The following is a 13,032-nucleotide window of genomic DNA, read 5'->3' as shown; positions in this document are numbered from 1 at the left end:
CTAGTGGAGCGCGCACTGGTCGTAGTGGGCACACTGGTCAGCAGCAGCTGGGAGAGATAAAAACAAGCCAGCATCTGGCCAATTCTCTGGAGGACACTTCCTACATCTTTGGCCTGGATTGAGGTCCCAGCTGATTTTTAAGGATAGTGTAATGATTAATACTGCTTGTTTGAAAAAGCTTCTAATGTTTCATGGAGAATACTGAAAGACCCGATTTACTGGATTGTCACAGACTTTGGTTTATTTTCCATCATCCTCCAGGGAGGAGGATGTAAGTGCTTGTAAGTGGGGAATAATCATCAGCAGCGAACAGTCTCTTAAATGGCAGTTCTTATGAAAAGGAGATCTTTAGGTCAGTAGCTATCTTTTTTTTTCCTGCTTATTGTGCATACTTATTGCAGGTGAGAGCTCTAGGAGCTGTCACAACAGAGACAATAAAACAGCTGTAAAAAAAGACAGCAGAAAGGACCTTATTTTTGCATTTGACATCAGGTTGACATCATATAAATCACCTACAATGCATATATGGGCACACAAATATACAGTGGTAAACAAAAAAGTCAGAAAATTCACCTGCTTGAGATACAGGATATAAACAAACCGTTGTCCAAAATTAGAAGTGAGTTCATTCTCTTTTTGTCTCACTCATTTGCAGCTGGGGGGTACGAGTGGCAATTTTCTATCTCTCAGTGACAGAATCAGAACAGCCTTTTCAGCACAGTCTCTACTAGGCTCTTCACTTCTGCAGGAGTAACATAGCTATGTACTGGAGCTGGTTTAAAAAAAAAATCCATTGAAACTTTGTGTTTTTTTTAACTTTGCGGTTAGTAGGATGCTATATTTAATTGCTTTAAGTATGTTTTATTGTCTATACCATACGAAAACAGGAGAACTGAATTACCCACCATTGACAATTTCAGCTTCAACCTAAAATATTTTTACATAGTTTTTCCTGATTACTTGAAATTTTAATTAATCTTTTGGGATTTTTTTCTACAGATATAGAACTAAGTGTTGCTTGGGAGTAAAACTGCCAGATTACCTCTCTTAATAAAACAAGGAGAATAAGCAGTTTGACAGAGAGAATTTTCACATGGCTAGTTTTGTGGCCAAGCTTGATTTCTGCAACAACTGGTTTTCCTGCCATATGTTCTAAGTAATAAGACTGTATGAAGGTGATGCTGTACTCCAGAAAGCAAGTTTTGATTTTTCTCCTAAGATGAACTGTTGGAATGCCTGCATAATACATTAAGTGAAACAGGACTGTACAGTTGAAAGAGATGCAACGTTTTCTTTAGTGTCCATACAAATGAGTAACTCATGCTTGGCAATTACCTACGTATGTGTAGATGTGCTTTGTCTCAAGTGGGTGATTGTAAATGATAGTCTAAATATCTGCCTACTATTGTTTTAAAGGACCTGGATTTTTATCATCCTCAGTCATTGCCTCTTAGTTCAGTGTGCGCTGAGGGCTGAGAGCGTATGCCAGGAAGGGTTTGGGACATACTGTGGCTGACCAGTACAGGGTGAGATGGTCACCAATGTGCGGTAAGAGAATCAGAATCACTTTTTAGCTAAACAGAACACTGTAGAGAAGGGCTGCAAATGGCGGAAGTCGGTGAGTGGGAGTTTGAAGAGAGTTGTGGTTAGTTACTTCACAGATGAGTTTGTCCTGTGGGTTATATTTTTACTATGTGATGGGTTTTTCCACCATTGGGTATTTTTATACTTGTACTTTCTGAAGAGGTAAAGATGGAAAAAGTAGATAGGAGGTTGTTTTTGTTTTTTTAATTCTTTTTTCCCCTTCTGGTGTCATTGTTAGAGATCCACACCAAAAATGCGGACTAAATGCAATGCAGGTGAAAAGCAGTGATCTTTATGAGCTCTACCAGTGAACCAGAACGTCCATGCAGGAAAACTATACAGCCTGAGTGAGAGGGAAAGTACTTTCATTCTTATTGCAAGATGTGCTGCTTATGTTATGTGCCGTTTTTGTCAAACTCAACAGTTTAATTCTTCATAAATATTTTCTCTGTACTTTTGGAGGGTTTTTTCCTCCTTTTTCTTGAATCAGGCTTTCATCAAGATGATTTTATGTTGAAACATGAGGATTGATAGCTTCTCTGTTTTGTTACTTCACTGTCATAATGTATGTCAGTCCCTTTCTGCATTAATTGAAAAAAGATTTTTGAATTATGAAATGATAGAGATTGCAACCTACTATTCCCATTTAGCCTATCTGTGGCATTAATCTCAGTGATAAGGAAGGTCATTTAAATTGCACTGATGGGGGGATTGGACAAAATCAATCTAACCCTTGTGTATAATTGGACTGAGTGTTGTTGCCAGTTCCATGGACAGCTTCTGCCAGGGCACCAGAGCCCAGAAGATGTGTTCCTCTACCTCTGTGTGGAGGTAGCATTGCAGGCCTCAGCTGAAGACTCACCATTCTCCTTTGGTTTGTTTCTTCCTGGTGTGCAGAGTCATTCACTTTGCATTAGACTGAAACCACAAGAAGCTGTATTTTCACTTGTGACAGCTGTTGAGTGAGAGTGAAGGAGACGGTTTTTGCCTTGTTTGTCCTTTCCAGAGCAGAGTCTCTTCCAGTGTCACTGGTGGTGCCCTGAAGAGCCCGATTTCACAGGAGACAGCAGAACAGGTACCTAGTGCAGTCCTGCCTGCCAGTGTGCCCTTTGACCCCTATAATGTTAGTTTCTTTTTGCATGGGGAAGAAAGGAGTGTTTACTGGAATCGAAGTCACTACTGCATTTCATTTGAGCTGGATCTGAATACACAGAAGGGTTTGTTTAAAGGTCTTCTCCTACCCTCCTACTGTGCATCTCCCTATCCTAGGATCTCACCTCTGTGCTTCTGCACGCTCACTCCCTTTCCACATTTACTGCCCTCCTTTTGTCCAGCCATGAACTGAGATCTGCCACCTCTCATTAGATTGTCAGCCCCTCCTTTTCTTCCTCTCTCTGTCCCTGAGCTCCCTGTATCTGCCATATCCTGAGCAGAAACTGTAGTGCCAGGACTGTCTGGAGCATGAGCGGTGCGCTGACCAGGCTGGCAAGATGGAGGTGCTTCCTGTCAGCTGGGACCTGCTATTCTGTGCCACCCTGAAGTGCTTCAGGATGGACTGTGTGAGGACTTCTGAGCAGAGAACTTAGTCCTTTAGAGCTAGGGAGTCTCTAGGAGCCAGATTATTCTTGGGCCAAGGTTGGTCTATCCCATCTCTACCTATGAAAATACTGGAATTTGGAAGATCAAGGCAATGCACACTGAAAAATATCACTCTCTGAACAGTTTAATTTATCTATTTTCCTTGTGCTTTACATTGATGACTATTGTTTGAATAACAGAAAAGATAAACTTGGGATTTTCTTCAAGGCCATGCTTGAATATATTTATATTTTCTTAGGATATCCTCTTTCCTTCTTCTGAAAAGCTTGCTCTAAACACAGAAAGATAACAAGGGGAAGGAAAGAAGTGCATGCTGTCACTGTCCTTGAACATTTCTGCACGGCTGGTGCTGCTTCCCCTCTGTTAAGCTCACTTGTTGGTGTGCTACTCCTTCTGTCTGATGCATCAGATTGAAGGAGCATCCTTTATAAAATGGAAATCTTTACTGCGAGGCATTCCTTTCCACCCTGTACAAAGTCTTTACAGTAAATTTGCTCCAGACTTACTAACCACTTTGCACCAGTCATAAATTTGAATAACTTCATAGGAGAGGATGTGCCTGAAAATGGGTCACAGAAACAGTCCTCTTTGCACGGCTGATAGTGTCAGCTGTGGTACAGTAGGCTTTCTCCTGTATAATAAAATAAATACAGCAATTAGCTTGCTTGTTCTGCCACAAGCCTTATACTTCTAGCACTTCACTTTAGTACAGGTTTTAGGCCTGCAAGGAATGCGTAATTAGGAATTATTATGGAGTGATACCTCCTGTGTATGACTATAACTGCTTAAGTTAAGCAGTTAAAGATATTGCTCTTTATTAGTAGAGAGACAGTATTTTGCAGTGGTTTAAAGCCAGCAAGCCAGCTGAGCTGCCTCAGCTGAATTTTGTGATTCCTACCTATTGCTAGCTGGTGGGAAAGGACAGCATTAACTACAGGAGAAACTCAAATATTATTCCACATGACAAGAAGAGGATTGCAAAGCCTTAAAGCTGCTTCTCTTTCTTTTATTCTCTCTTAACCTGTTTATATAGTAATGTTTATACAGTAATGATATTTTACTTTTGAGTTGCAAGCATTTCGCAGAACTTAATGAACTTGATTAAGTAACTTGGTTTAAATAATTTTAAGGGAATGGAATACAGACCTCCCAACACCTTGCTTTTAACACTTGGATCTATTCTCTCCTCCAGCAGGCAAATTAGGAATGTAAATGAAGAGAAATTATTCTTGTCAGTACATCCACCTTTCCAATACAGACTGGTTAGGCTAATTAACAGAATAGCATTCTTGATATGGAAACTTCCAGTTAGGTGTTCCTGCCATGAGTTATTCATGCAGAAGTTTGATGCTTATCAAGATAGGGTTACTTTTGTTCTGAGGAAAGGAAAGCAGGCATCCATCCTTGATGGCAGAACTGTAGACTGTTTTCAAACTGGAATATGTTTTCTTCAGGAGAAGTGGTTCTTGTGTATGCTGCTGTGAGTTACCACAAGGGGGGAAGTAACTCCTAAGTATGGAGTCCAGGCTCCTATCAAACCATGGGCTGGAAGCAAGTGCTTCACCAAGTGCTTTCTTTTGTACACCCTGAATGTTTAAAGACCTAATACAAATTCTGATGTCACTGCAAACCTGAATCCCTCAAGGAAGAGGGCGGAGGGGAGATTTGAGGTCTGCAGATGAGTCCTTGAGTGCTCTGCAGTGATTCCAGGCCTTTTCTCCAGCCTGCTACTCTCCTTCCTAATGCATTCTCTTGTAATTATTTGCAAGCTACTAGTAGTGATACAAATAATTTTTACTGCATGCTTGCACTTTTTGGTCTTGTCTTTTCTAGATATTTTTCCAAAATAAAAGCACTATTGCACTACTGATAGCTTTGACTGAAACATAAGGCTTTTCTGGAATTCGTTATGCAGTCATTGCAATACCCCTTCCATAGTCTATTTTTGCTGTTTGAAACATCAGCTACTTTTATAAGCAAGGTGAAAAACTTATTTTAGCCCTGTGACTGGCTCTATGAGTGTGTGGAAGTTAGTCTGATCCTATTATAATCTGTTTTCTTCCACTATTTTTTTTCTCAGGGTCTTGTCTAATGTAAGTTTGAGTCACTTGACAAGGATTTCATCACTCTCCTGGGGAAGCAATTTTGGTTTTTGCCTGATAGATATTGCAATTTTTGTTGCCTTCATTTTGTGGCAGGTGACAGGAAGTTTCTTGACTTTAAGTCCAGCTTTCTCTCATTTAACTTCGGGTCAACACTCATCACTTTTAAACTTTATGTGCTGTCACAAACTGTTTTCATCTTGCAGATATGTGTATATACATCTTGTATATCTGCCAGTAAATCCAAACAACTTGGATTTTGTTTCTAAATTTTTTTGATTTGCCTGTTTTGCACTGTATTCTTAAAGGGTCATTTGAAGTAAAAGCAACACAACCATCTATCTGTTCATCTGACCCAGAACTCATGGTAAGCAAAGATGAAGGTCTTGGACACCTTCCTGCTTGTGTATGGATGTGCACGCGTGAATGGGATCTCTGGTTTCAGTGCTAGGGAACTCAGGTGAAACGGCAGTTCAGCAAGCTGGGTCATGCTACATTATTGGAAGCACTTTACATTATCATTGCTGATTACAGCAGACTGCATTTTCCTTTAGGGTTATTAAAAGTTCAGATGATTTCCAAGACATCAGAATGGTATTTACAGCTAAGAGGTTCCCTTCTTTGCAAGTTTTAGAAAACACGAGGGATGCCTGCTTGCGTGAAACAGTATTTTAATTTTTAGATCAGAGTATTGCGGGACCACATTCTGTTCCTTAACTTCGCTTTTTGTTGTTGAGTTATGCACTGTCGTGCTTGCTTCATATAAAGCTGGTTTGCTGGGGGATCTGGGTCTGAAAAGAACAAGACGGGTGTGCCCCAGTGCACCTCCAGATATTTAGGAGTTTCGTGCAATACTGTCATCTGTTTAAAAACAAGATTGTGACTGCCTATCTTAAGGAATGACCTGAGGTTAGATACTGATTTGAGTTTCCGTGCTGAATTCTTTTCTGTGGTGTAGTCCTGATGCAGTTTCTTTTGTAATCAGTTTCAGGAGCTTCTGGAAGCGGGAAGAGGGAATCTGCTTGTGTGACAGCAGCCCTTGGCAACACATGGAGTCACAGTGTCAACACCAGGCTCATTCTGCAATATCATGACTTGCTGACACGGCAGGTGAGAGCTTAAATATAAATCACACAAGCAGTGTGGGCAACCAGGTCAGCAACTGTACTTCAGCCAGCATGGTTAAGTACTGTGCAGTGAGAACAGGCCAAGTGCTTACCTGGGATGCAGGGCAGTCACTGTCCTTTTGCTTTTCAGGTATGGGCAGTCGTCCAGTTCCTCCGTGTCTTAGGGTGGACCTATCTGAGTCATGGGATCTGGGGTGTGTTGGCACAGGCATGCAAATTCCTTGAGGTTTTTAGGGCATTGCCCACTGTGGAGATGAAGGTAATCCTTAAAGGGCTTTTCTGAACAGGGAATTTGGGACAGAAGTGGGAAGCTAGTCCATTTGGTAGCATGATTGTTTTGCTGTCACATCTTTCCCACTCTTCTGTGCCAAATTTCTTCTGTGACTGTCAGGATAGGGGGTACTCTATCTTCTGCAGCTACTGTTTGCAAGTGGAGGCTTGCTGCCTGTACCAGCAAACTTATTTTGTGCGGTAAGTATGGTAGCAACTTTCTGGAAGTATGGCTGCAAAAAGGAGAGGGCTGACATTTTCACTGAGAGACTTCATGCTTTTGAATGAAATAAAGTAGCTCTTTTGCCTGCCATCTTCACCTCTTTATATATATATTGAGAAGCTAGGAGCCAAGACATGGGGTTTGATTGAGGGAATGACTCTTTTTAAAACATCATAACACATGATTTCATCTGTCCCTTGGGATATCTGGTTAATCTCTTTAGGCTTCATCTGTTCTATTTTTCATTGGTGTAACTCTTCTCAAAGGCTGTGACCCTTGGTCTTAATGTTATTGATCTTTTGTCCATTAAGAGCGCTGTCAGAAAAGGTATTATGCGAAATTTGTACCTTCTTATTCCTACAGTTTTGCTACCCACGTGTGTTCAAATTAGAGATCCAGGGTTTTGCTGCTACAACATGAGCTTTCTTTACCTTTACTTCTAGTTTACAATCTTTAGAGCCAGGGGAGAAAAAGCCATTCTGGTTTATTTTGCTCATTATGATTAAAATTATAATGATGGCACTTCTGTTCCTGTGAGCGGTGTATGCTGAAGCAGAAATGGATTTAGGTAACAGGTTATGTACGTTAAGTGCAGTGAGAAAAGGAGTGTTCTGGATTTGCATCTAAAGACTGTCAGCAATTGAACAGAAACATGCTTGTACTCTGCTTTTATAATTTTTCTGTGTTTTGCTTCGTATTCTGGTCTGTAATGAGTTTTCCCTTACTATGTAGGGGCACAAAATACAATTCTGTTCTCAAATTCTGTGAATTGTTTTGGAGGTACATGAGAGGTAGAATTGGCAAAAGCAAAAAAGAGCAGAGGCTGGGCTAGGTGCTACTTCATGATATACAGAGTTGGCTAAAAAGGTTTAAGAACTTTCCTCTGATGGAAAGAGGGAGCAGTTTCCCTAAAGAACATTCAAATATTAAGTGTAGTTTTTATTTGATTCTACTTGAAGTAATAGATCACAAGTAGGTGTTGTTTTAAAGCCTTTAAAATTCAATTACTAAAAATATTATGAAATGCTTAACAATAAGTCCAGTTTAAGTCCCTGTTCCTAACCCAGCTTGTAAAGTATATCCCCTTGCAGGTAATGCTGTAGACTAATTCTATTTCAGTTAAGTAGAACCACATCTACAGTAAGAAAAAACAGCTCTAAAGTAAATTCAGTATAAATTTTTAAAGGCGAAGTAATTTGAAACAGTTGTGTGATGTAAATAGTTATTTATCTGTGAGTTCTATGAATGAAATAGGATATGTGAATTACATCCGGTACGTATTTTCTTGCTGCTGTCTGTCCCCTTTTTTTAGATAAATTTCCTTAAAGTTACACAAATTTTTCATCAAGACGTGCAGCTTACAGTAGGGGAAGGCATCTAGAATTATTCCACTGCAGCAGGACTATATTGATTAAAATTATTAAAATTTTAAACACATGTTCTTTTATAACTGTTTTATACCCACTTTCAGAAATAAATTGTGAATAAAGGTACCTCAGTTCTTGAGATGCTGTTTCACTCATTGTAAGGTGGTTCTGTAGTGAGGTACTGGATATCAGTGCTTTGAAAGTCAGCACTTTTTAAAGAAGCTTAACTTGGAGATCCAAAATTTCCCAAGTCAGAAGAGCCTATGATAATCTCTGTGTAATTGAAATTATCCTTTCTTAGTTTTAAACTGAAATTTCACACCTATGAAGTTACTGAAAGCACACAGTTGTTCAGGAGATCTGGGTGAAAACTGGTGCAGAAACACTCTTCATACCTTTTGTAACCCTGCAGAATCAGCAGCACTGTTCAGGGCAAAGCCTGTGTTTTGTTTTGACTTCCATACTGGGCGCTATTTTTTTTTTCTTTGAAATGCAGGAGTTCCTTTTCTTTGGTTGCTTTACTGCCTGAGGAAGGTCTTCCTGGCTCTACTTTCTTTTTTTCTCTGGAGGAGGTGAGGCCATAGTGACAGTCTGGGAGATCTTCCCTTGTGTCTGACTTGCATGGTAGTAGAGCTAGGGTGTTCATCCTTGCTGGGAAATCCTGCCCCTCAAGAGTAAAATCAGCACTTGAGTGTGCTGGGCCACGAGTCCCAAGGGTAGTATTCTTCAAAACGTGAAGATATAATCATTTAGGAGGATTCAAGCAAGCAGTTCGCAAGAAACATGGAAAGCACAGCCTACTGAATTGCTAGATACTTGTTCTCAGTCATGCAGTATTGAGTTCTGGGAAAGCTCGGGGACGGTGCAGTGGTCTGCAGACCTGAAACTTCATAGAATGCCGGTGCAGCAGGTGGCTTAAAGACTACGCAACAAATCTGGGGAAATCAAGTGTAGAATTCTTAGGAGCTTTTTAAAGCTGAGTAAAAGATTCCTTCATCTTGCTTGTCTTGCATCCTTTTTTCAGCCAAGTCTCCCTTTTTCCACCCCACTCTTCACATGTCTGTTGAACATCAGTAAGACAGCAGCCAATTCAGCAAAGTATTGAAATTTCTGGAACACCTCGCCTGCCTTAAAATCAGTTAAGTTGGCTTTACTGTTTAGATAGGAACAGGTGAACTTTCTTCTTTTGCCCTCTTCTTGAAGCTAGTGTTCTGGTTTTGGTTTCCTCCTGCACAGATGCTGCATTGCCACAGGTGGGAGGACAGGCACAGGTCTGCAGCCTTCTCTTGGATTAATTGTGCCATTGGAACCCACAAGCATGGGCTGCAGTCAGTCTGCTGACTACTGAGGTGGAGCTGAAGCTGTGTAAGGCATAGAGCAGCATGGAGTTGTAAGAGCTTGGGAGAAAGTGGAAGAAGTTGATTGTTTCACATGAATGTGTTCACAAAGAGAATTTGTTTTTATCTGTCTGGTATATGGGTACTGATACTTGGTTCTCCCTAAGGAGTCTTGTAAGCCATTAACCTTGACATGTGTTTTCCTGAATTCCATACATAAACATGCAGGGCCTTTGAGATTTGGCCAAAACCAACTGGGCTGTGCTAGAAACTGAGATTCCTCAGTTACCCCTATGCTTATAGTGATCCTGCTTTCCTGAATTGGAGTCAACAGGCTTCCAAGCTTACTGTTTTCATGTGTGCTCAGCTGTCTTTGGGGGACAGCATGGTAGGGTTTAATAAGTTGATGTGCTATATTTAACGTTTTATTCTTGTCTATTGGAGGCAGGATGCTGGATTAAGTGCAACACTGACCAGATCTGGTATGGCAACTAAAATGGGCCTGGTTTATTTTACAGTTTCCAAGGGATTTGTGAGACTCATATTGTAACATTAATGGTTATGTGTTTTGAAATTCTCAGATGGAAAGTACTGTGGAAGCACAAGGTGTTATTTGATAACACTGATTTGTTATAACGTGGTATTTTAAAGAAAGAACTCTTAGGATTGAGATATGAGATAGGGACCATGGCTTTCAAGCTATGCAAGGTAATTGTACAGCTGTTTTCCTGCTTCAGGTAAAGTGTTTCAAATGAGTAAGTATGTGGTGACTCAGTCTTAAAACAAAGCAGAAAGCCATCTCTTATTCTGACTAATGCCAGACATAACTTTTGTTGTGTCCTAGGTTACAGACCAGCTGTTTTGTCTTGGTCTGTTCAGTATCATATGAATAAGCCCTGAATAAGCATTCCAAAATTGTGAAGGCAAAGTAACTGTGGTACTTGCTGGCATGGAGAAAGGCTGGGAGAGTGAGAAGGGGAGTGGAGATGAGCTTTTATGTGTATGAGACCTAAGGCTTCAGAATAAAACTAGATTTGTCTCCCAGTAAAGCCTTGATGGTAGTAGTTAGGCTCTATAGCTGTTGGATAGTTGTCCAGTTGTTAAGATAACATCACTTGAGGTTTTTATCTATAAAAAGGGGAAGCAAATAAGCCACAGAAGACAAAGCAATTACAAACAAAACAAGCAGGCTGAGGAAGAAACGTATGCGAACTGCTGTCTGGGTTTAAGGCCTTCTAATTTTTACCTTAATCTAGGCAAGAGCAAGTACAGTTATGAAATCTGGAAGACAGAATCAAATATTTGCATGTCAAAGCTCAATGGAAGTTTGCAGCCTCATACTGTGAAGACTTCTAATTATTTTGAGATAGTAATGTTTACTGGGAAGAAAGAAAGAAGCAATGACAGGTAATGTGATGGAATGTGCTGAAATCACTGCAAGATGGAAGGAATAAGGTCTAGTGGAAATAAAATAGTGTTACTGTGTTTTCTTCTGTTAACTTTGTAACAACTATAGATGTGTACTAAACCAAATGAAGATGGAGAAGAAGCAATGAAAAACAACATTTCCAGTAGTCTTCAAGTACCTTTGAAGTCAGATGGGGGAAGATGGAGGTGATCACTACTGTTAAATGAAGACAGAAAACTTTTCACCTTCTTCAGCAGGACTGATTCAGTCTTTGACATGGTTGGAACAAGAAAGATCCTGTGGAGAATTGGGCGTTGAAATCAGTGTTTTGCCAGAGAAAGTGACTGAGGATGTGCACAGGTTGCCTGTATTTGTGTGTGAGATGAGAAATGTGGTTCTTTACTTTAATCTCTTGCTGAGCTGGGATTTGGGGAGACTCAGAAAAAGAAATTTCTGTACCTTTAAACAAGAACAGAAGAGAGCTCTGGATGTACATTTCTTGCAGAAGTACTTGAACAAATGAAGTGCCATTTAGTAGCTTCAATCTGCATTGAGAAAACCTGACTGTATATGCTACATGAATCGTGTATGTAGTATAGTAATGTACATTATGTACATAATGCAATTCTTTTTTCAAGTGTTTAGATGTGGAAAAAATCCGCAGATGTCAGTGGATAATGAGCTTCAGTAAGCAGTGGTAGGAAAGAGATGTGGCTATTGGGTTGTTTCAAAATCAAAGTGTTATAAAGTGTTTATCTGTTCTAAGCCATCTCGTTATATAATATGCTTATCGTATGGAAAATCAGCTCTGTGAAAGCACAGACTACTTAAGACAAGGAAGAATGATGGCATGGAGTCATGCAAAGGATAGGAAATTTTACAGAAAAGTAGTTTTATTCAGGTGAGATTTCTTGTGGTTCTACATTAACAAGAACATTGCTTTTAAAGAAATAGCTGTGGAAAGACTCCAGGAACACTGATCTGAATTCTGCAAACTCTTCCATTTTTTTTAAACAGTTTTTTTTCTAGGACTGTTTACTTTAGAGACTTCTGCCTCACTCCTGTCATCTTATGATTCTTTAGAATCAAGACACAATGGAATGTTTTTATAGGCTCAAATTTCAATGCATGCATACAAACCACATCCTTTAAATTGATATATAAGTAGCTTATTTTCATCAGAAAATGATAATGTGTCTAGACTGGTAACTCTCACAACAAATCTTGCTTATCCATGGGTCATACAAGCATAAGCAGCAATATCACATTGAGTGGAATGTGAACAGGATGAAACTGGACACTGTGCACAACTGTAGCATAAACAGGTGATTATCGATACAGTATGATAGTGATGTAATCCAGCAAAAGTACTAAATGAAAAGATGCCATTAAAATAAGGAAGATTCATTAACAAGTAGCTCGAGCTCAAACTTCAGTAGATAGTTTTCCCAACTTGTGTGTTCATGTTGCTGTTGTTTTCAGTAAGCTTCCTGCATAATGGACTTGTGGGAGATAGTTATAAAATACAAGCATCACTGCAGTCCTGTCCAGGGCTGGATTTATGGCCCTCTCCTGTTAACAGCGCCCTCTTATAGAGGAAAAACTTCTCCATCAGTCTTGAATAATCGCTTGTTTATTAAGGTGCTTATATAACACTATTCAATTTGTTATCTAAGAATCTGAACAGAATTGAGAGGACCTTAGATAAGGTTTCCTTCTGTTCTTTTCAGTTTTAAAACTTATTTTTCTCTGTTCTTTTTTAATTAGCTTTGCATTTTTCATTAATGAAAAATAGATTGAAGAAATGTAGCAGCGACTCTGTTAACTTCAAACACGCAGATCTACGTCTCAAAGAAGCAGGAATATCTCTGAGGTAGCAAGGCAAGCTCACTAAGTTCTACCATGTCTTCCTCCTGAGGTTAGTGGTACAGGTGATCACTTGCTACCTGGGACTGAACCTGTACACATGATCCTTTATTTTTGACTGAGAGGCAGCTCAGCTCTTCTTTAGCTGT

At 39.8% G+C, this 13,032-nt stretch overlaps 1 protein-coding gene across 15 annotated transcripts in view; it reads left to right on the top strand.

Moving 5' to 3' along the window:
* The window catches only part of RAD51B (RAD51 paralog B), a 350,163-nt gene that overhangs the window by 199,042 nt on the left and 138,089 nt on the right, over window positions 1-13,032 (top strand). For 11 of the 15 annotated variants that reach the window (XR_002440879.1, XM_021403748.1, XM_021403745.1 and 8 more), the window contains 2 exons: window positions 2,591-2,659; window positions 6,271-6,395. Coding sequence is in view for 14 of the 15 variants with exons in the window: in XM_021403748.1 (XP_021259423.1) it covers window positions 2,591-2,659; window positions 6,271-6,395 (194 nt within the window). In the remaining variant the exon portion in view is untranslated. Of the gene's footprint in view, window positions 1-2,590; window positions 2,660-6,270; window positions 6,396-6,542; window positions 6,672-9,508; window positions 9,697-11,125; window positions 12,673-13,032 lie in introns of those variants that run through there. The other 4 variants (XM_021403750.1, XM_021403754.1, XM_021403753.1 and 1 more) reach the window with 4 other exon arrangements.

The sequence above is a fragment of the Numida meleagris genome, chromosome 6 (assembly GCF_002078875.1).
Source record: "Numida meleagris isolate 19003 breed g44 Domestic line chromosome 6, NumMel1.0, whole genome shotgun sequence".
NCBI classification, from domain to species: domain Eukaryota; kingdom Metazoa; phylum Chordata; class Aves; order Galliformes; family Numididae; genus Numida; species Numida meleagris.
Note: the sequence above shows the minus strand (reverse complement) of the source record. Positions and strands in the feature narration are given on the sequence as shown.